This window comes from Chamaea fasciata, unplaced genomic scaffold (genome assembly GCF_029207755.1).
Source record: "Chamaea fasciata isolate MVZ Bird 193981 ecotype frontalis unplaced genomic scaffold, bChaFas1.0.hap1 SCAF_5, whole genome shotgun sequence".
In the NCBI taxonomy this organism is placed as follows: Eukaryota; Metazoa; Chordata; class Aves; order Passeriformes; family Sylviidae; genus Chamaea; species Chamaea fasciata.
Window position 1 is genome coordinate 51,072,235 of NW_027094090.1, and position 24,542 is coordinate 51,096,776.

Below are 24,542 nucleotides of genomic sequence, written 5' to 3' on the forward strand. Positions count from 1 at the left end.
TACTCAGAGACATCTGTATTACCAAGAGGACAGAGACCATAAGCTTCCAAGAACACAGATGAGATTGTACAGTAAGCGAGCACCAGGTACAGGAACAACACATCTGTTCTGGTAAGTCCATAGGCACCCCCACCAGAAAGTATTTTAGAGAAAAAAAATAAACAACCCACTTAAAAGCCATTTAGAGTAGAAATACTGGACAACTTGGTTATTCTTTAGGCTAAGGGTTCCACACTGGTGTCTCTGCTCTCTCCCATACCCATATTTAAACTGAAACAGAACAGCCTCAACTCTGCAACTGCTGAGCTGGACACTTAACTGCTCATGTAAGTTACGTTTATTCTTCTTGGAAACCTGAGATTTGGCACACACGTTGTAAGCCCTTGAGACTGCACTTTGCTGGCTTTGGGGAAACAAAGCCCCAAGCCAGCCAGGGAAAAAAATCCTGAGCATACACTAGGGAATGTGCCCTGCCAAGGGCCCAAGGCCATGCCAGGTGCCAGGGGACAGTTGTGGCAGCAGACAGACTGATGTCAAGAAGCCCAGCTGGCCCCAAGGCAGAGCCCAGCCTGGCTGCATCGAGCTACCACTGCCTGCACATCACCTGTGTGACAGCCAGCCTTTGCCACACTCCAGGGAGGTGACAGTAAAAGTGTTACAGCAGTGACATTTTAGGAACGTATTCATTCACACACGCCAAGGAAAAAGGAATGACCACACCTTCCCTGACATGCTCTGACAGTATTTCCCATTCCCTTCCAACACGGGCCATTGGCATAGGAGTGACTTCCTGCTTTATCCCAAAAACACTTAACAGGTTATACAACTTTAACTCCTTGCTATGCATCAAACAGTGGGGTTAATCAACATAGCAACATCTCCTCTCCCCCACAAACAATATATCTTACTCTTTATTAAGTATCAAATTGTCTCCAACATAAATTACATCCAAATTATGTAAGTTTCAAGAAAGTCAGATATTTTATGTACAATGTTTGTCTTGAGTCAGATAAACCTTTATCTTTTTAACCTGTAACATAAAAAGCAAACCTACATCAGTACCAAATAAAGCATTAAAAAGGTAACAAATATATAACATTTTAGAAATGCTCTCAACGCGGAAGTTAATAGTGAGGATTTTTATAGTGCAGGAATCTTGGGTTTGCAGCTCTTAGACCATCTCTCTTTCTCTGCGGATGGCACAGCACAGAACCATACTGAAGATCATGCCAACAATCTGGAAAGAAAGCAAACAGATCAGAAATCAGGAAAGCAAATCATGTGCTTTTATCTGCATGAGGACAAGCTGCTCTTCCCAGCCCAGAGGTCACATTTATTCTGTATTTTTACACTTGACTCTGCCATCCCTGCCCCACAATCCCCAAAGGTAATTCCCAGGAATCCCATTCACCTCAGTACTTGAAAATACATCAGAGAGCGTATCAAGTTGGAATGGACCCACAAGGATCTTCAAGTACAAATTCTGGCCCAGCACAGCACCAGCAGCTATAAACCACTGCCATATCTCCTAAGAAATCTTTGATCATCCCAGCATGTGCTTTTCTCCAGAGAAGTCAGAAGTACAAGGTTTTTTAGCAGCCCTGTTATTTCAGCCCTCTAGTAGAGCCTGTAATTTTTATAAAGGAAAGAGAAGAAGAATCCCCAAGATGTATCAGGATTAAGATGTGGGCCAGCAACATGACCAATACATCTTCACTCCATATATACACACATCACTGGTAAGATTTCCCCACTGCTGAAAGTGCAAGGAGGCAGATCCTAATCCAAAGCAGAAACAGGGAGGCCTGAGACATCCCAGCCTCTGCACTGCCTCAGGGCCCTGCAGCACACACCCTGATCCTGCTGGGACTTGTCCTCAGTGGAATGGCCTTGTGGGCTGCTGGGCCAGGCACTGCTCTACAAGACTTCTGCTCTGAGTATCCTCTGAGCACCCTCTAACAAATCTGGAAACTCACCATCATTACAGCAATGCCAAGGCCAACTGCTCCAATGATGTTGAATTTGGATTGGAAGACATAATCAATGGCATCAGGGCAGGACTGAAATGGAACAGATTGTTCATTAGTGTTTTACACACACAAGGTTCATTTGAAGACTCATCTTTTAAAAGCTGCTTTGATCTGGCCTTTACTGTCACATCCCTAAAGAGAGTCAGGGATGTTCCTACACAGAAGCTGATGAAGAAGTCTAAATCTACTCTTCAAGTATCTCACACCTGTTAACAGCACCTTGACTACAGCAGGATTCCCCTCTCAATCTGAACATGCAGTTTATCAGGTTTGGCTTGTTACTAATGGCAGTCAGCACTTCAGATGATGCATTGCTCATCCCTTATCAAGAGACTTAAAGCCACTCTTGATATTGCCAATTGCTACTGTAATTTTACAGACACTTCACGAACACACAGTGCATGGGAATGGCACGATATCCTAGGCTAGGATCTATGTCAGGGGCAGATTCATAGGGGGGCCAGTTTAATGTTTCCAGGACAATGAATTATCCTTGCAACTGAAAAAGAAGAAAAATATACAAGTATAGTCCTGTCTCCAGAACAGACACATGCTGGCCAGTTGAAAAGAACAAGGCACTTTTGCAGAGGTATTATAAATCTTTAAGAGCCTGGTAGCTGGTCAAAGTCTCATCCCAGCTTCTGTCCTGCTTGTTCCAGCAGAAAACATCAGTGACCTGCTGAAAGCTACCCTTTTCTGTTGTTGTTCCTTATCCAGTCTAGAAAGAAAGACTGAATCTGGGATTAAAGGGATACACTGGCAAGAACGAGTCAGCTCAATCAGAATACCAACAGCAGCACTGCTTCTCAGAGGCACACTCTATCACATCCCTTTGATCTTGCAGTCTTTCCACTGTTTTTCTACAACTGGGAATAGGCATCACAAAACGAAGTCAACAGATGAAGCTAAAACACACAGCAGAATAAAACCAAACAATAAAACCTGTATGCTGTCTCAGCTGCTCCCACACACTCCAACTCGGACTGCATGGACAGGACTAAAGATACAAACTGAAGGGTCTCATGTGGGCAGGTATGTGCAGTTGTCAATTAAAGTGAAAAAAAAAAAACCCAAGTCATTAATTGAATTCCTGCATGGTAAGAACCATAGAAGGACTCACAGAAACTGTCTTGGAGCACAAAGCAAGAGCACAGGATGGTTCACCCACAGAAGAGGGGTGGTTAAAAACTACACAAACTGTTTTCTCCTGCTATATGTTGCATATGGGCACCTCTGAAGCAACATTGCAATAGGGAAACCTCATTCAGAGAATTACCTTCACAGTCACAAACTCACCTGAACAGGCTACTAATGCCTTATCCACCCACCTCATCCTTACTGAAGCTTCAGACTTGCTCCCACCCCAAACTCTACTTCTCCATAACCAGGAGGGAGGTGACAGCTCCCAGCAAGCACCAGGAAGATACAGTGAGGAGAACAGAGCTCTCGAGGCACTGTGAGGGCTTTTTTTTCCACAGGCAAAGTTTAGCTCTTCCACTGCCCACCCCACCAGTGATTCTGTGACACACAGACTGCACATTTCCTGAGCAAAGTCTGACTTCCTGCTTGTCCTTCCTTGGTAACAGTGGGTTTTCCACAACCAGCCTGATCACAGACTGCCACACCAGTGTGACATGGGGATTTCCCACAGACTGGGAGGGTTTCCTAAACTGTGTTTCTCACTTTACCCACTGGGCAGAGCTGATGGTGAACTACGTCAAGCTTTACCTTGATAGAGAATGACTCAGCCAGTGTCTTTGCTGGACAGGTGTCCATGTACTGCTGCTCCAGAGCTCCAGTAACACCACAGCAGTTTAGCTACAACAGAAAACACAAAAAGGGACCTAGGTGAAATAATCCTTATTTTTGCTCAGTAGTCTGGTTAAAAAAAGTTACATTAGTTTTTATTACAGACCAAGTCCTGTCAACATGACTGCTATAAAACTGATTTTAACAAGCCTTTATTAAACGAAAGGACAAGATTCTGAAAGGAAGAGCTAGATCTCCAAGTACACACAAAATCATTCTGGTGACAGCCTATGCTCCTTACAGAAAACTGAAACCCTCACAGATATGCATGCTAGGGTGCCAGTAGCTCAGATCCAGGGTTTATGGGCCTGCTGCTGAATTTTAGAAAAACAAGAACTAGTTCTAGACACTTCAGAGAGAAAAAAAAAGGCATCCTGAATTCATTTATACTACACAAAAACATCTCTGCAATCTTTGGTTTCTTTTAACTAGTAAGAGACTTGTACAGGGGACTGGCTGGCATGGAAAACAGTGCAAGGAGCATTACTGCCCAGGTTAAGCAGACCCATTTACTTACAGTGAACTGAAATGCTTTCAGGGTGTCTCTGGCAGCTGACTGAGTTCTCCTTCTGTAGGTGTCCAAGTAGAACTCCTTTAACTCATCGATTATCTAAGGAAAAGCAAAGAGTTGTCTATCAACAGTGCATTAGTGTCATACCTTGTATTATTTACAAAAAACTAAATTTCAGGAAGTCAGTTATCAAAAACCCTGCAGCCTACAACACCCATTCTTTTGCCATGTACAAACAGAGGCTGGACAGAAGGCTCACCTGTTTCAGGTGAGAAATAACTGTACACTCCCTTTAATAGCCACACCTAAACACATAAGACTGTTTCCCCTTCCAAATCTCTGAGCTTCTAAGAGAAGTGAGAGAACCAAGTCTTTGCCCACTGGCTGCCCAAAAACATTCCCTTTTCTGCTGCACTCCAGAAGATTCTGTATTTCCCCATTGTATAATACCACGTGAGCAGAAAAGCAACCCTGGGTCACCAGGCATCTGATTTTGAAACAAGACAGAATTTTGACTCTTGGGAGGGACAGGCCATATCAGCCATACTTCAGATGCAGAAACACTCAGCTGCCAGCTGACCCAGCTCCTCTCTGGAACAAGTGAAGCCTCCCAGCCAGCCTGCTTCACCTCCCAGCTCAGCCAGGTACTGTCTGGAGAGCATGCCTCCTAGATTCTGGCTTCATTGCTACAGTCTCATTTTTAAATATTACAGTTAGATTTTTTTTGTGTTGTTTTGCTTGAATCAGCCTTTTTCCTCTTGCCCAAATTCCCTGGGTAGTAAGGATTTGACTTGTACTGGTACAGATGTCAGCAGACTGCTGACTGTGGGCACATTCATAGAATCATGGAGTGTCTGGGGTCAGAAAGGAGCTTTCAAGATCACCTAAGTCCTTGCCGCCCTGCCATGGGCAGGGACACCTTCCACTAGCCCAGGTTGCTCAGAGCCCCATCCAACCTGGCCTGGAACACTTTCAGGGATGGGGCAGCCACAGCTTGTCTGGGAAACCTGTTCCAGAATCCCACCACTCCCAACTTTTAAGAGCAACCTACCTTTTCTTTATTTGAAAATCCCCAGATCCCAGCAGCAATTTCAAGGGCAAATATCACAAAAAGGAAGAAGAAGAACTAGAAAAGAAAGACCATGTTATTTGTGAAGCCCAGAGCACCACAAACCAGCATCACACACATACACTGCAAGTTTGTCCAGACTTGTGGGAGCTGTCACTCAACCAGGTTGCAGTTGGAGGTCTGAGACATTGGTAACACCAGGAAAAAGGACACTGGGTCAGCACTTCTTCCCAGGAGCGTCAGAAAGTCTGGCAGTGCTCTCCAAGCACCAGTCCTGCTTCCTGATCAGTGTTAATTAAAGCCAATCATCTGTTAACTCCGACTTTGAAGTTGTCCAAGTCATTCAGACACATCTCAACAGCTAGCACCAATTCTTTATTCGGGTTTGTCACTCCTGATGCTTTAGGAGTCACTACTTAATTACTACCTTGCCACCAACTTCCAGAGAGCTAATGGCCACTTTGGTGTATATCCCATAAAACACAAATAGAAGTGCTCTGTCTCTCACTGACTACCAGATCCAAAACACTACTATCTTTAAAGAGATATTCGGAATTACAAAGGGCTAGAGGCATCATTTGGCAAGAATTACTTGAATTTAGGTTCTTCTGCGTCACAGAGGAAGAACTGTTCTTTCAGTGGCTACAGCAGTTGTCTTTTATTAACTAAATCTTCTGGTTTTTTGGATGAGTAGTTCTGCAAGTGTAGAGATGTGCACGAACCCAGTAAGCACTACTGGCCCCTCCAGTCTGAAAACAATGAGGTTACTCTCCAGTAATTGGCTTGCAGAGCAGTTGTCTACTACAAGAGCTCATCCTGTGATTTTGAACAGTAGAGCCTAGTTGTTTCAAGCATCAAATACCACAGTTCTGGTCTCAGAGACTGAAGATTGCACAACCTTCAGAGTCCAGGATGAACTGTCTAGCCATGATAGCACTGGTCTTATCAGTATTTTAGTTCTGTGTTCACAATACTCCCAGGCTTGACACTGACAGTGTTATGTCAGACATATCCAGCCTCTTGATGTCATCCTGTGTTCAAATGCAGCAAGAGAATTTGGATTTCAGGCCAGGAATGAAAACTATATTTAACATTTTAGCATTATGTAGGTGACCATGAGTTTAAACACTGTGATTGTTCTGGGTCCACAATCTGCTGCCCTTGAATGATACAGTAATGTTTTCCCTCCTTTCTCATCATGCTGCTCAAAAATTTAAACATTATCCCGAGCACTTACCAGGCCAAGCATACACTGAGATTCCTGTGATGCACCACAACATCCCAAGAAACCAACCAGCATCATAAGGGCACCAGCTCCAATAAGGATATAAACACCTAGGGAAGAGGAAAACAAAGGTGTGCAGGTCATTGAGACCTTAGCAGCAAGGTATGAAATAAATTGCTCCACAAACAGCATTGGTAGCTTTTGCCAAAGTTTAAGTTTCTTTACCGAGATGTTTCAAGTAAAAAAAAGGGAGGGGGGTGTGCTTAATTTTCAAAGCAAATGCATTTGAAAAACTGATAAATAAAACTCTCAATTTGACACAATTAACATGTACCCCTACTGCAGCTTCACAAGTTTTAGAAATTGGGCAAGATAAAGCCATCTAAGACAAGCTGTAAAACAGCTTTTTAAAACAGGCTCAGAGCCAAGAGTTATCAACTTCTCCTCAGGTGAGGATAGAGACAACTGGAATTGGAGACAGCTGGAATAGTGATTTATCAACAACTGCAAAGTCTTGAAGCAAATACTTTTTTGAATTATAAAAAGTGTCAGAGCTTGTAAACTATTTTGCCCAGAAATTACGTAGTGAGTACACTGAAGCAAACATTTCTGAGGTAAAAGGCTCCATTTATGCCAAATCCTCTGGCTCCTGAACTTGGGAACAACCAGCCTAATCATCACAGCTGTGAGCTGGAAACAGCAGCAAGATGTGGTGAGCAAGAGAACTCCCAAAGGACAGCAAGGAATATTACAGAGGCAGTGAAACATCAAAGGATCAGCACAAAGCATATGAAACAAGCAGGGAATTTTTATCAATAGGGACAAAAATATAGTTCAGAGACCAAATCAATACTAATTAAAGGAAGCCAGATATAAGCATTTGCAAATGATATATTCTAGATGAAAACCGGTAAGATTAGTTGCCAAAATAAACATCTATTTGATGCAGCATTTGTAAAGGATTAAGCCTGACATTTCTTATCAAGAGGAAATTCCAATATGGACTCTTAAACCTCAGCTTAAACTTCTTCCGTTTTGAAAAAGCAGAATAAAGAGTCCATCAGTACCTCTTATGTTGTTTGAGTAGTACAGAAAGCCTTTGAGGTAACTTGCTTTGTAACTTACTGCAGTCAGTAACTACTGTCAGAAAATTATTGTTAAAGCAGAAATTCCTATTGAGCTTCTTTTTAAAACTCAGTTTAACCTACAGAGATTTCAAACAGGTTTCACTGGCTGCATCCAGCCAGTAGCTTAAACATCACACCATAAAAATTTCATGGTTTAGGAGGTGAAAGTTGTTTTAGACTACCCAAAATAAGATTTGTTAAATATTCAGCTCAACGGCCAAGTTTAAATTTCTGTTCTTTTTCTGAGGTCCACTTAAAAGCATCTGGGAATCTTCCTGGCAGCTCCAAGAACCACCCAGTTTGCTAAGATGCCATTATATCAAGGGCAAACCACAAATTTTCTCACAGATAACCTGTCTGCATGCCTGCAGCTTCTTCATGAAGTCCCATGAGCATCTCAATATTCCCAGCTACGCCCTCTACACCATTCCTAACAGTATTCCCTGTAGCCACAGGCCACCCTAGGGCTAAGAGGCTGCAACACAAGTTGCACCTCCTTGCAAGTGACCCTCCAGACACCAGTCTGGGAGCTGTCACAGGTGAGTAGCCGAGGACAGGAGCGAGTTAAGATGAAGGTAAGATGAAGCCATCCTTTGAAGACTGCCTAATTCTAACCCCCTGCCACGGGCAGGGACACCTTCCACTACACCCCAGGCTGCCCAGAGCCCCATCCAACCTGGCCTTGGACACTTCCAGGGATGGGGCAGCCACAGCTGCTCTGAGAAACCTGTGCCAGGGCCTCACCACCCTCACAGGGAACCATTTCTTCCTGATCTCCAACCTAATCCTCCGCTCTGTCAGTGTGAAGCCATTGCCCCTTGTCCTGACATGCCAGGCCCTCGTCAAGAGTCTCCCTCCATGTTTCCAGTGGGCTCCCTTCAGATACTGAAAGGCCACAAGGAGGTCACCCCAAAGCCTTCTGTTCCGAAGGATCCCAATGCCCTCAGCCTTTCCTCACAGCAAAGGGTTTGAGCACCTACAGGTGACAATAACCAAATTATGTGTGCTCCCCTGCCCAAGCTTAAAAGCAACTGTAGAGATCAAAATCAAAGTTCAGATAAAATCCAGTTCACTTAGGAATTCCTATGACATTGACAAACTAAAAATGTGTGTGTTCCCTAATTAAACATGTTACAAACACCTTCCACATGGTCTAGCTAAAGCTACTTTGAGCCATGCTGGCTGGAATAATTCTCATATGTACCAAGATATTTGTGCATTCTTCCCATTCAGTTCAGTATGAATTAAGAGATGTGGGACTTTAGGAGTTAGACAACAGTGCACGTGCTCCTTCTGAGAGATGAAGCAACAGGGTTGTGTTTTGGGTAGCTCAGGTTGGTCACTCTGGAGAAAAATTATGAATTACTCAATTAGTTTAGCTTGAAACTTTGCTGACACATATGGTGAGAAGCATCAGGAAGAAACATCCTCTGTGTCTTCCAGTAGCCCTGGGATTACAAAATGTTTACTACAGCAACGAAGACAAACTACTGTGGGAAAAAGGACAAAGAGCCAAGAAACCACTCAGGACAGCACTGCTGTCTGCACAAAAGCTCACAAGGGAAGCTGTCCCCAGCACCAGCCAGGGGAAGCTGCTCTCTGGATGTTTAGGGCTATTTTGCCTTTTTACCCTTTAAGGAAGGCCAAGGTTTCTCAGCAGCCTGGAAGTCAGGGCACTAAAGTGTGACCTATTCCCTGAGTGATCCCCCAGCTCACCTGTGTAAAACTTTGTGTCAGATTCCAGTTCAAAGACACTTTTGGTCTGTGAATCAAAGTGAAGCCATAGTCCAATCGCAAGCACTGCTGTCCCTGCAAGCTGTAAGAACAAGGAAAGCTTGTTAAATGATACCAACAAATCCACCCAGCCTTACATTAGTAACAGAATCGGAAGCAAACACACGATACAGCTTTTATTTAAAGAGGTGGTGACAAAGGACAAGCATAAAAGGATGGGGATACCCACACATGAACAAAGTTCCAGACATGAGGCACCTTGTTGACAGAGGCATTTACATAATATAAACTCCAATGCCACAGGAGAACAATGCCATTCTTGTTCCTTTCTGAAAATATCCAAGGTTTAGCCAAGTGTCAGTACTTCCACTGATCCTTCCACCCATTGTTTTATTCTGGGTGGCAGCAGACACTGCATGGCTTAGTGACTTTAAAGCTTCACACAGAAGAGCGAGTTTATCACAAGGAAAAGTGCCCTGTAAGGCCAGCTGGAAGTTTTAATGTAGTGAACAGACTGCTGAGAGTTCAGTGTACCATGGAAGGGAGTTCAGGAAGAGTGCTCTTCCTGCAAAACAAGATAAAGCCAACCCATTAAGTGACCACACTGACAGGAATAAAAAAATACCAGCTGCAGAAGCAGAAACGTTGCTGATCTGCAGCAATACGATCAAATTTTAGGTAATATTTAGTTTTATTTCATTATCATCTCTGCCTATGTGCCTCCAGGTTCCTCTTAACATTGGTGCCTCTGTTTGCAGCAAGTCATTGTGTATAAATTAGCCTCTGGATGAAACATCTGGCAAAAACCATAGGAAGTGTTGCAAGAAAGAGGGAATTGCACTCTGATAAGGCAAATAGCAACAGTTTGCTTTGAACGGACTGAATCCTCCTTTAAAAAGACAAAGGTTTTCTTCTATGTAAAAAAATGAAAAAAATAGGACGAAGTAGAAAGCTGGAGTGTGCTTCTCAGCCCCTCCTTTGAAGGCCATTTAGCTATTAAAAAAAGCTCTAGACAAGTGAGATGAGGACAAAAATCCCAAAAGTTGCAACAGACATTAAAAATTTAAACTTAAGAGTGAGCAGTAAGTTTATAAAGTCATGCAAAGCACACATGAAAAGCAAAAATAAAATCCGAACGAAGCCTGATCTCTGCTAAGAAAGTCCTTGTAGAAGGGAACAACATTCCTGATTTGCCTCTAAGAAACTGAGACGTGTTTAATAATGCCAATTTTGACTGGGAATATGGGCAGCATCCCCTTGGCAAGCACCCGAGGATACATCCCTTCCGCACCAAGCCCACCTGAGAGGAGGGAGCCTGAGAGCCCCTTCTCCCTGCTGGTGAAGAGTTCCTGCTCACAGACAGCCCCAGCTTCCCTAAACCAGCTTTTCTTGTAGGGCAGGAACCCGAGTGCCAGGCCTGCCTCCAAGAGGAGCTGCAGGGTTGTAGCTGGGAAAACAGATCAAGTGACACAACCCAAAGAGCCAAACCCACCTGGAGGTTTCCAGACCTAAGCAAAAGGCCTTTGTTCACGTTTCTGGTGCTTACTCCCAAGGCACACCTGCACTCACCTCCTGCTTGCCTCTTAGGGCTACCCTGACAAGGTGATTAAGTTATGCTGGAGCACCTTGGCACAACACAGTGTCACAACAGCATCATTATTTCAATTTCTTGTGCCACAGCTGCACCCTGAGGGGAGGGAGAGGCACAAAAGGGAGCTGACAGAGAAAGGGGTTGCTCTACCTGCTCTCCTGGCTGCAGCATCACTTCAAAAAGCCTTTGCTACCTCATCTCACCCCAGTGGCTCAGCTCAAACATCAGAAAGGCTTAGTGATGGAAAAAGCTCTGCTTTGAGACTGCTGTTAAGTCACCCAGTATTTAATAACACTCTGCTTGAGACTCCCTTTCCTGGGTCATCCAATAGTCTTCAGCTTTTTTAGCTGATCCAGATGCCCATCATTAGAAGAAACCTACATCCTCTGCTGGTTTTACCAGAACTCGCAAATTGTGAAGCCACAAACCTGAACACCCAGCTCGTCTCATCTACCAAACCTATTTACAGCTTGACAGGCTCCAGTGATTGAGTAGAGAGCTCTGCAAATGGAGCAGGGCACAGCAAAGGACTGTAAAACTAAAGAAACTCCTAAGCCATACTGTAATCATGCACATAATCTTAAAATTCCAAACGAAGGAGAAGGCTCAGTTAAAGCCTTCCAGAAACAAACTGGTCTGTTCACACTGGGCAGAGATGATGTACCTAACATAGCTCCTTTCAAAACACAAATTTAACCCTTCCTCACCACCACCAGAGATACATGGCATGTCTTCTCCTTGAAAAAGCAGTCACTCTGTGGGAAAGGTTAAGAAGACACCAGGGAGACAAGAGACTTACAGGACATAGAACAGTGATAACACTTCATGCCAGTGAACTGGCACCAAAAAAAGGTGGTAGAATTAAACAGAGTGACAATTCTCTGCATGGTGGATTAGAAATAAAATGCAGCTCCTTCACGCAAGAATAAAAACCTTTTTGTTTCAGTTTCTTAAGGAAAGCAGGCTTATGTTCTCAGTTTGTGCTCTTCCTACCCACAGTGACCACTGGACTAAAAAAAGGCAGTTTTACAGCAGAAGGCAAGAAACTCGAAGCTTCAAGTTTCCATCAAAACAAGGGAGAAACGAGGACACAGCAACACTAGCCTCTGAGGAAGATCAAAGCACAGCCCCATAGGCACTTGGCAGCACCTCTGGCCAGTGTGGCACACCAGAGGCTGAGGCACTGTCACCTCCCTGCTCATCCATGCTATGCCAGCAGGATGGGCAGCTGTGCTGGGATGGTTTGGGAGCAGTGTTTTTCCTTCCTGGGAAAGGGGTGCAAGACCCCCAATCTCAGCTCCATGGAAGCAGATGTCCAGACAACCCGATTGTTGGGTTTTTGTTTGGCAATCCATCTGACAGAGCTATTTTGTCACAGGAGTTGAGCAATACTGTGTGTTTGTAAGTAGCTCTATCCTGTGCTGAAAGAGAAAAATAGCAGGAAAAGAACAACACTGTATTCCTGAAAGTAATCCATTTTGTCTGGTTTCACACACACAAAAAGAAGAGTGGGTTTGTGTACTTATCAGACAGGTAAGTAGTATGTTTCTACAGTGACAAGCACAGCAAAAAGAAGACAGGGTTGGATTTTTTTTCCCAATCTGACCAAAACGTGAAGTTAAAGGGACACTGCTTACTCACTGTTTTGGAAAAGTTCGTGGCAGTGATTTTCCAGTAACAGCATGTCCTGGCACAATTACACTATGACTTCCCTGCTCCAGCTAACCAGGCTTCCTTGTTTTCCCTAACCACTACCCCCAGCTCTCTTCTGCTCTGCCCGGCTGTTCTAAGTCTGCAACAAGGATAAACCTATCTGGCCACTCCTCTGCTAGCCCTGTGGAGGCTTCTCGGGTTGGTTGTTTTTTTTTCATTACGCACAAACACACCCCTTCTGCCCCTAAAGCTCACTCCTGCATGCAGCTTTCTGCCTGTTGCAACAGGAAAAACAGCTTTTTCTTTGGTCTATCTTCCTTTCTTACATAGTGCTGCACCTTCCCTAGTGAGCCTCCTGTGCAGGATTACCCTCCTCTCACCCATCCCACCCCTTCTCCAAAGCCATCCCTTCACAGGGCTCTGGGGCGTCCCCCTTGCTTTGCCTCTGGGTACATCTAAGGGTGTGTCCCAGCCCTCCATGTGAGAAGAGAGAAGTGAGAAAGGACCTGAACCAGTCAGGATACACTCGAGAAAACCTGTGTATCCCGGAGGCAGCAGCCACACAGGACACTCTGCCCTCCTCCCCTCACCGTCCCTTGAGCTGAGCTCGGAGTGTGCCTCAGCACTGAGCACTGCCAAGCCATTCCCAGGCATTTCTGCCCTGCTCTGACAGCCGAGGTTTCACAGATCTCAGGTCTCCCAGCAGAAGGCTTGCACAGGAAACCGTCAGAATTCGGGACAAGGCCATAAACACGTGTTAAGACCTTGAGGTTAAAACAAAAAAACAGAAAAACAAAAACAAACTCAAACCATCAATTCTGTTGACACGTCCCATAGCAGCACAATTTGGGACACTATTTTGGAAAGTTTATTTTGGATTTAAGCACTATTTTCCAAGGACCATTTTGTTCAGTCCCTTGTGACCTTGTCACCTTGATAAGGGACAATCACCCCACTTGCCTCAGACACCTTATAGCATCTTATCTTTCCACAGGCAGAATCACCTCTCAAGGAGCTCAAGATCCAAACACTTACCAAGCCCTTAGACACTCCTCTGTCCGTCCTGGCAGACAAAGCTCTGGGAAGGGGACACCCTCCCCCAGTCCTTCCTGCACTTCCTCAGGATGGAGGCACGGATAGGGAAGAAATCAGTCACTTCAAGAACGCCTGATAAGTGGCTCAAAGCCTGTAAAAAAAGCCTTTGCACAAAAAAGGGGGTTTTGCCATTTTGACACCTTCAGGCCAAGTTTACAAACAACTTCTATCATGTTCGTGGCATTACCTCCAGCAGAAGGTAAATCATTATATGAAAATAAAGAAGTCAGTCAAAAATAAATACTAGTTTCAGTGTTGTCAGCTAAGTATGGCATCTAACTGTAGCAATGTATTTGAACAACCTAGGCCACAGTGTGCTCCAGCCAAACCATCTTCAGTCATTCTTATCAGAACCCTCTAGAATTCTTTAAAGTTACCAAGACATAAGTTGTTCTAAAATAAGAAAGAAGAGGCTGAAAAACAAAATTCCAAGACTGAAGAACTAGATAAAGGAGAGTCATGAAGCACTAGAATGTAACCAATCATTTTTCCTGAGAAGTGCATACGCTGAACACATGGACAAGATAAAAGCACCAATCAAGTAATTGTGTAAACAGTAGTTTTAGAGTGTATAAATACAGCTTATTGTAAACAATAAACAGCTTCTACTTAATCATATTAGTTATTCAGAAGTCCCAAGCTCCTGAATCTAACAGAACACTTGTTCTTTTTTCTTGAAGTAAGAAGGTGTATGAGGCTTTACAGTACTGTTTCATATATAGGTTTACCCCAGGATGATCAAAAAAAGTCACCATCTTCACTTCATAAACACTTGAAATTTTAGCTAAAAATCTGACTGCATAAGACAATTTACTTCTCACTATTTTAGACTGAACTAACAAAGCCAGGACCAGATCTGTAACATCGCAAAGCACATGCAAGGAAATTGAGAACATTATGAGTAGTAATGAACTGTTCCTGTCCTGTTACTGGCTGGTATTCCATAAATAAAACCCCATAAACAGTAAGTACAGGCGTGACTCAACATCACTCTAAACCCTCAATTTCAGAACTAGTGTTATCCGCAACAGCACAGGTTTTCAGAGCTTTGAAAAAGCTCCCCTAACCCTTGTGCTATGTGGGCTTGTAGTTATACAAGAAACTGCAGCCATTTGCAAACTAGTCTGGAAAAAAAGTGGATTGGAAAGGAAGTATTTTCTTTCTGCTTAGCTAGTTTCAAGAATGTTGTGGCCTATGTTAATGTCACAGCACTTTTTGCAATAAGATGGTGTTCCAGTACAGTAGGAGCAGAATTACAAAATTCCTGAGCCACTGCCAAGACTAGTGTCCATTTCATACAAGTTCCTATTCAGAAGCCAGCCTACTGTATTTAATATTAGAATTGCAAATAGGAGCTAGGACTGCTGGAACTCTAAGTAGCTTCACGTTTCTCAAGGCAACATACTCCAAACTCCATTCCTGACTTCACAGAACTTACTGGAGTCAAAATAGTACTTAACTGAGCCCAAGCAGCATTAGAGTCACACACTGTAGCCAGCAACTGCATCAGCTCACTACAGAAAGCAAAAGCAACTGATTTCTGGGTTTTTCATATGTGACTGCATATATACATACTAACAGACACATACATACTTCCCTGCCCATCCTGCAAGTCCTCTGCTCCACTGGAGGAGGAAAGACCCTCTGAACTGCTGTTCTTGGTGCACAAAAGCAACTGACATTATGGCTCAGAACAAAGTCACAGGTATCTTCAGGTGACAAAAGGAAAAGAGCTCTCCAGGCCTAATTCTGCTCATCTTACTTTAGCAGGCACCACCACACACAAATGAATTTATTCATAAAACACACAGCACTCTGGAGAGTGGGAAGTCAGGACAAGAGAGCTGCCTAACAGTGGAAAGGAGCAGGAAAATGCTCAAAACATCAACATGAACTCTGCCTCTGCGCTACAGCACTTGCTTGTCTAAAATACATTAAACCATAAATATTAGCAGCAGATGTATTCGTATTCCACACAATTCACAGGGGGAAAACCCAGCAATGAAGTTTAACAATGCAAGGCCTTGCTTCTGTTCATCAGCAGAAAGCCAATGGGAGAACACACAGGCACTTTCCTGGTGTCATCTAAGCTTCTCAGGAGCCCACAGTTTTCCTAGGAAAAGACTTCCTCACCAGGACCAACAAGCCTGAGCAAACCCAGGGAGTTAAGGGTGCACAGCTAAAGGCAGCCACTCATAACGCAACTCAAGGCAATCCAGCATTGCTCACACTAAGGCTGGGTCAAGCCAGCTTTGCTAAGACCACACCACTGCACAGGTTTAAGGCACAAAATGTGTTGTTTTCTTGGCTTTCCTGCCAAGCTCAAGCCAGCCTAGTGGAAAAAAAAATTAGTTCTATATCAGGCTTGACACCACCCTCCCACAGCCCAAATCAGCACCACCACTGTCCCCACAGTGACTTTTTCTTCTGAAAATGTCCTCTTTCTTGGCTTAATATCCCACAGCTCTTGTTCACTGCCTCTTTCAATACAGTCAGGCCCTACCTTCTGCCTGGACAATCATGATCCTAAGGATCTCTAGCACATTTCCATGCTGAAGAATCCCAACTTACAGTTGCTGATGGCAGAAAGCCTCCTCTTTCCCAAACATTACCAAGCTCCAGTATGATCCTCTCAAGGCAGGCAGATGACCGGAGCAGCCCACAGTACTGCAGGACACGAGCAAGCCATGGATTCAAGGAACTTTAAACAACATCTTCCATCATCTCTCAGTCCTTCATTTCTGAAGCTTGTTTTGCTCTGTTGACACTGAGCACCCACCTGGTGCTTTTGTAAAGCCATCGCAGATCCTGTTCTCCCAAGGCTTCACTGCTCCATGGCAGCAGCTGCCCCTGAACCATTTAGTTCCTATCTCCAGGCAGCTTCTTGCTGGTGCCTCCCATGGGAATTACTTGATGCCTACCTTTGGCGAGAGTCTCACCCTGCTGTGTCAGCATCCAGCCATCACCTCCATCAGCCTGGACAATGGGTGCCAGCCAGCACCCCATGGGTACCTCCTGTGCTTCTCCAGATGAGGTGGGGCTAGAATGACCACCACAGGGTTTGTGCCAGCACCACTGCTTCTCTCCACAAAAGGAGAGCTGCACCTCAGCACAGCCCTGCCTCCACTCCAACAGCCGTCTCATCCTTACCAGGATCTTACTCCAGGACTGCCTGGTTTTTCACAAGAGGCCTGAGATTTCCAGGAGACATTGAACAAGTGACCAACACCAGTCCTTGCCCTCTCCAACATTCAAGGCACTTAAAGGCTCCAAGGCAGCAGCTTCATGAAGTCTGACTTCCCCCTGCAGTAGCCAATGTCCCATCTCCACGCATACACCAGCTTTTAAAGAATCTTCTCATCAGATTTTTCCAGATACTTCATATGTGCCACTCTCTGGGTATCCCAGACTACCATAAAGCAAAAACCCAGGCTCCAATTCACTGCATTCCAGCCCTCCAGCACTGAGAGGGATGGTGAGCAGGGTGAGTTACCTAATCACAACTCACTTAGAGTTCTGAAGTGTTGTGTGACCTTGAAGAATTGTTAATCAAACATTTGCTGCACCTCCTGTTTCACCTCCTTTGCATCAAGAGGTCAGTTCAAGCCTGTGCAGGATTCAGAGTCAAAGACAGGTTATGGCACAGAACTTTGCTAAAATCTTCCCCAGTAAAATAAAGTCCCGCTAAACATTGTTCCCAAAACTTTTATACCTGTAACTATTACTGCTTGGAAAGACTCCCTGAGAAACTCCTTTTCTCATGTGTCTGAAGAGGGGTATGTTACTTGGGTTTGCTTTTGCAAATTACTCCTAAAGCTCTCCTTTGGCTAATGTTATTGTATATTTTATTTGGCTCACCAGCATTTATGAACCTTAATCTCCTTCCTCTGGATCCAACTTAACTTTGAGAGTTTCCCATTTTATTTTTATAACTTCCTTTATCAAGCTGTTTGAGCCTTTCTGCTTCCTCTTACCCTTGTTGAAGCCTCTGATGGAAGCAAATACATTCCACCTAACATGGCATCCACAGCCATCTGCAGGTTTGCTGCAAGCCACTTAAATTCCTCACCTATCCTCTGGAGGCAGCCTGTTTCAAGAAAAGGAGGTACAGAATTGCACTTGGGCACAACAGGTTTTGCCTACATACTTCAACTACTTCACAGACTTTTCACATCTGCAAAGCTGTAAGAAATATTAAAGCATTTTTTCTTATTGGAGTGGTTCTTGCCTTTTAATGCTGGCAGCCCCAGAACACCTTTCTTTTCACACTGTTCAGTACAGAATAACCCAAGATACAGCTACTTTATTTCTCCACAGAGGACACAAGGTTTGCTAACACCATACCCCCTGAACTCCCCTCGAACTGTTTTCAGCAGGCCACAATGATATGTGATGATTCCCAAGAGCCAAGGACTACTCCAGCTGGTCAAATACACTTATCCGCCTGATGCAAGCTCCTTGCATTTCACTGCCTCTTGGGGCCTCCAGACACTTAACTGGGATCTCCAAGATGCATTTATCTTCCTTTAATTCTTTTTTTCTCCCTCTTCTCTTTCCCACATCCTAGCTGCATACTGCCAGCCTCAAGAAGGCAACTTCAAAAGCCATCATCTCTCAGCTCCTCTGGCCAGCAGCACCACTCTTCTTCCATCCACCCTGTCACCAGTACAATTCTGTATATATGAGCACCCAAAGGTACGAGTAAAGCATCAGTGCTTTATTACCATGACACTCCCAAGCAACAGGTGCATCCCGAGCTGAACAAAACCCCATCTCCCTATTCTCAGCCCTGGGCCCCAGACAACAAGGTGGCAATGCTCAGGTTAAGAGCTTCTTTGAGGCAATGCCTTTGCCACAACAAGAATTTTTGTCCCATAAAATACTCCACAGAAAGTCTGCAGCTTTGAAACAAGCAAAAAACAAACAAACAAACAAAAAACCCCAAAAAACAAAACAAGCACAGGGCAAACCATGATTACTTCAGTCTCTTTTAACGAGAGATTTAGAAACTCGCTGACTCTAAGTTTCAGGTAGTGCTTTATTAGGCTTGTCCTTCTGATCAGCTCTAACCCTGCAAATGCGACAGCCCTGCCCGCTGTCCCAGTGAATCCCATGTGGCAACATGTGCTTTCCTGGGTCCAGTTCTGCACAACTTCCCTCAGCTGCAGCCCTGTTTTCTCAAGTCTGCTGCAACCCATTTCGACATCGAGACATCCCGAGCACTTTACTCATTAACACTGCAACTTCCACTCGTCCCACAGGCAGTGCTGCGACTGACGCCAGACGCGGCTTCTCCCCACAGCTCCAACTTCATTTCTCCCCATCAAAGCCGCACACGCACTTCTCCACCGCGGTAAACAGCCCAGAGACAACCCAAGTTTTTGAACCATACACTTTGCACCAATCCATTAGGCGCATAAACAGCTCCCGTGGTACTTTTCCACGCAGAACCCAGCGCTAAATCCAGGTGCTCACAGCCCAAGTGCATGGGAACAGCCCCAAACTCTCGGCTCAGCCATGCTGTCCCACGCTGCCCGGCCAACAGGGCGTTGCGGGGCCGGGAACCAAACCGGAGATGCGACTTCAACGCGTGCTGGGCTGCTCCAAGAGATTAAACCCGAGGGGAAGCCACAGCGCCCACCAACACGAGGAGTTCACACACACACACAACCACAGGCTGCAACTGGCGAGGAACCGGCTCACCCCGGCCAAGCCACCGGGGAGCCCGACCCGCACACAGAGTTTTAGGGAGAGGACTGGATGTACTGCTGGGAGATGCTGAGTGGAGGGTGGCTAGCCCCAAACCCAGCACCTCTTCCCCGCCTGGCAGCACACTCAACCCGCCTCACAATAAACCCCGAAAAACGTGAAAAAATAAGGCGGTGAGCACCCGGGCACCCGCCCCTCTCCTTCCGAGGGGCAGCAAGTAGGAAATCAGCAAAAACCACGCACTAGAAAAGCAAACAAAACGCAGCTCCCAGCGCTTCCCCTCTTCTCCCCTCCCCTCCATCCCCGTCCCGCGGGCTCCTCGCAGGGCAGCGCGGGGGGTACAGCCCGGGGCACCTCACCCAAAAAATGAAGTTGAAGCCGAAGAGCAGGTACTTGATGCACTTGGTGCCTCCTTTGACTGGCATGGTGGCGGCTGCAGGCGCGGTGACAAAGCTCCCGTGCTCCGACGCCGCTCCTTAAATGCGGCCCGGCCCGGGTGTCTCGGGGACTCCCCGGCCCGCCCCCGGGGCCGCCCCCGGCCGCGCCCCGCACCTGCGGCCGCCCCGCTCCGCCCCAAGGCCGGGCGGGCACCCGGCGCTCCGGCAGCGCCCCACGGGGCCGTGCGTGGCCGTCCTGGCTGCTGGGAATGCTCGGGCGTGGAGGGCGAGCACGGGGAACGTCAGAGTCCCGCTCCCGGCCCTGCACGGCGCAGTCTCAGCGATCCCACCCTGTGCCTGGAGCGTTGTCCAAAAGCTCCTGGGGTTCTGGCAGGGTTGGGGTTGTGACCATTTCCCTGGGGAGCCTGGTCAGTGCCCCACCACCCTCTGAGTGAAAAACTTCGTCCTACTATCTAACCAACCCCCCTGCCCCAACCCGACCTGCTCTTGCACAGATCACTGAATCCTTAGGATTGGAAGGGACCTCTGGAACTCCTCCAGCCCAACACCCCTGCCAAGGCAGGGTCACCAAGAGCTGGTGACACAGGAATGTCTCCAGGTGGGCCTGGAATGTCTCCAGAGAGGGACAATCCACACACCCTCCCTGGACGGCCACCCTTAGCGTAAAGAAATTCTTCCTCGTGTTATCGTGAAACTTATTGTTTTAGTTTATGGCCATTGCTCCCTGTCCTGTCACTGGGCACCACAGAAGAGAGTCTGGCACCATCCTCTTTGACACCTGCTTTGAGATATTTATATGCATTAATGAGATCCTCTTTCTGACTTCTCTAATTAATCAGGCCCAGCTCCCACAGAGATGCTCCAGACCCCTCATCACCTTTGTGGCCTCTGCTGGATGTTGAGTTTAAAATAAATGCATCAGTCTAGCTTAAATGAGTGTTTTCCCATACAAGATAAACTTACAGCATAGTTTAACTCCCTTAATCTTTCAAATATGTCTGTATGAAGTTACAAACATCCACTTGAGGAAAATAAGGCGGGATAAGTTTCACTGATCCATGGTAACAGGTTGCGCACGTGCCCTTAGGTCACCCCAGTTGTGAGAAAAAACATGGTCAATTTCAACTAAGAATTTTCACTTTCATCGTAACAGGGTGTTCGGCACTCAGTTTCTGAGCCTTTTAGCTAAGGGATAAAAACTGAGGGCTTGTACCTTAATTTCATACTGTGGGATTAGAAATTCATCAGGTATTGAGAGCTAAAAAAACACCCAAGCAGAACAGTAAAAACAGAAAAGCCATACTGAAATACAAATAAAAACATGTTGGCATTATTGTTGCCAAAAATAAATGATAAGATACAGCACATTCTAGAGGCAATACGGAGGAGGAGACGCTGGCTTGGGCAGCTGCTTCCCAGAGTAGGTTACAAAACAGGAATACATTTCCTATAAAACAAAGGGAAGCAGAGGGATGGAGGCTGGCCACAACAGTTTAGATCCAGCAAGGATGGAATTAATAAATGCATGTGACTAAACTCTCCTGGTAACTGGAAACTGAGCAAGGGGAGGTCCTGTATCTCAGTCTTGGGCTCGGACTGGTTTTCTGGGTGGCTTTTGGGTTGGTTTTCTTTTGTCACTTTGCCATTAAGAATTTATGCTGTTAGTTAGCGTCAGTAATATGGTTTCCCTTAAGTTTCTAAAATAAAGGATCACAGAAGAACTTTGGATAACTCCTCTCCTTTGTATTATTAAGCTTTTATGCTTATACTGTGTTAAAGCAACTCTCATTAAAATTCATGGGCAGTAACCTTTTGATCAGAGGCAAGAAATGGACCTGTTGGATAAAAACCTCCTGTGAGTTTGTAAAAAATTAAACTGTCCCTATTCACCTGGCAAATTAGGTTATGAGGAAATAAAATGAGTTTGTGCATTTTTAGTATTCTCAAGAATATGGAATGATAATAATGCTGTGGCTTTTTTTTTTTTTTTGTTTTTTTTTGGGGTTTTTTTTTTTTTTTTTTTTCATTCCATGTGAAGGATCTGGAGAGAACATTTACATTTCGCTCTTCCAGGGTGGGACAATCTCGTAGATGCAACTCTCTGACCACCTCTGAACTTCTCTGACTAGTGGAATGAGATAATAATCAACTGAATTTCTGTGTAATAGAAATCACTCATGGAAATTCATGACCCTTGTAGAAGTACTTCAAACTGATTTATTATTTTGAAACTTTGTATTTGCATGGGATAGTAGGCATTTTGCATGAAATATTTATTATCTGCACTTAAAATTGTGCTGGGTAGTTAAAGTGTTATTTTGTCCTACTGGCACAGAGAAAAGCAAATTCAGGATATTGCTGATAAGAATAAATTAGAGTTTACCAGAAGCCTTTTAAAATTACCCTTCTAATAATCCAGACACAACACTTAACTATCTGTGGAGCTTTTCTCTATAGGTAGGCTGAATTATTTTATCCTGTTTAAATGTGAAACTGAATGTCTTGTTTGGGCCAACAGTGCAGAGGAGAAGTATTTGCTTCTCACCAGGAAAGATTTTCTCCTCAGACTGCACAATCCAAAGAACCTTGATCCTTTGATTAATATAGGAAGGCAAAGGAGAGTAAGGGTTTCTCTCCTGACTGTATTAAAGGATGGTGGGATTCTCTGGTAAGTACTGCAGAATTTCTTGATTCCTTGACCTGTTTTCCCCATATCTCTACCTTAAGAACATGTGGAAGGACTAGTGTCAGCTAGCTTGAGGCCTTTAGCCTTCTTTGCATAAACAATTCCAGGTCTTTTAAAAGATTTCAGCTCCCTTAAAAAGCCAGGCATAAACAATTGGAACGGCGGAGAGATAAAGTACAAAGCTTTCCCCACCAAAGGACAGGGATTAACAGATTTCTTGAGTGTCGGTTAAAGGAGAAATAAAATAACAACATTTTGTTCCTTGTGGAGAAACATCTTTGACTGTACAAGCCAGATGCAAAAGAAAAACCCTAAAGGTTGTTTTGTTTGCTTTTTAGCTTCAGTGATTGTTTTTTTTTGAAGTGACTGTGATGCTGGGCTGGATCTGTCCATCTGGTGAGGTGTGGGGCTGTACAAACACATCACTTCTCTGCTGTCAGGGAGTTGGGGATGGATTTTGAGAGGAAAGACGAAATAGGAAGCCACAGATCCTACACTAATGTCATCTGGATCATCCTAAACTCTTGAGTTCATCCATGAAACATAACATGAAGTGCCTTACTTCTGGTCTCACCTTTCCAAACAAATTTTAAGGTACTTTGGTTTATTTCAACACAGCAATATTTTGGAATGGTGATGGTGAGTGGTTCCTTCCACATCTGGGGCTGTGAGGGAGAGGCTGGTCTTGGAGCTGGAGAGTCAAGACTGGCATTCCATTGCAAAATGGAATGAGTCACTGCAAAAATGACTCACAGGGTCAGTCATGCTGATAACACTACGTGGAAGGCACTGGCCTTTTTTCCAGTGCTGGTAGAAATGTGTTTGGTGTTTGGTATCCATAGCAGAGAGATTCTGGAAGAACTCATGCTGGGAGTAAATCTGTGCATCCTGTGGAAGTGTGTCTGCTTTCTGCTATGAGAGAAAGGCTTTGAAGAAACCACAAAGCCCTGGGAGATTTCACTAGAAATTAGGTCTTCTGCTATAACTGGAGGTGTATCTGGAAGTGAAAAGTCAAAGCCAGACTTCTTCATTTTCCATGTCTTTAAAACACTTTTTTGTTTTTAACTGGGATTTGAATAAATTTAGAAGAGCACATCCTTGCAAATATTTGGCATAAGATATTTGTGTACTATGCATGAGTAGTGATAATGTCAGGAGAGCAACTGGAAAATCTCAATATGAACTTGGGAAACCATACACAATTGTTTCATAATCAGTTATCATTTTACTGGAAAATCTCAATATGAACTTAAGAACCTTTAGGAAATTGCTTTTTAATCAGTTATAATTTTCAAATTTTGTGATAAAATGCATGGGATAGAAAGCAAAAATTCTAAAAATTCCAAAAATTCCAAAACTTCCAGAAATTCCAAAAATTCCAGAAATTCCAAAAATTCCAGAAATTCCAAAAATTCCAGAAATTCCAAAAAACATCCATTCAATATAATTCAGGCATCCTTACTGTTACCAGTGATGAAAGCAGACTCCTTCAGGAAGGAAGGGTGATAAAAGGATGGAGCCAGGCTCTGCTTGGTGGTGCCGGGCAATTGCGCAAGGGGGAATGGGGAGGAACTGATGGCCAGGAAGTTCCATCTGGACATGAGACAGAACTTCTTCCCTGTGCAGTGTCCGAGCGCTGAACAGAGACCAGAGATGGTGTGGAGTCTCCCTCACTGGAGACCCCTCTGGACACAATCCTATGGTGTTTCTGGGATGGCCCTACTGGAGCAGGGAGGTGGGACCAGATGAGTCACTGTGATGCCTTCCAGCCTGGCCCATTCTGGGACGAAGAGGATGTCATCATTTTACTTAGGGAGAAGAGAACACACTTGCTTTTTTAATTGTTGTGAAATACAAAAAATAGTCTGGGTGCCCCTTAATTTTTCACAGCAGCAGTTTGACATC

At 44.7% G+C, this 24,542-nt stretch overlaps 1 protein-coding gene across 1 annotated transcript; it reads right to left on the reverse strand.

Annotated features, from left to right (window-relative positions):
* Positions 1–20,039, reverse strand: CD9 (CD9 molecule). Its single transcript, XM_066183650.1, has 8 exons — positions 19,913–20,039; positions 9,488–9,587; positions 6,657–6,754; positions 5,402–5,476; positions 4,357–4,449; positions 3,759–3,848; positions 1,977–2,060; positions 1–1,237 (listed from the first exon to the last, which is right to left on the reverse strand). Exons 1-8 carry the CDS (start codon positions 19,976–19,978, stop codon positions 1,172–1,174), a joined length of 672 nt encoding a protein of 223 aa, XP_066039747.1. The 5' UTR covers positions 19,979–20,039; the 3' UTR covers positions 1–1,171.
* Positions 20,040–24,542: the final 4,503 nt, after the last annotated feature.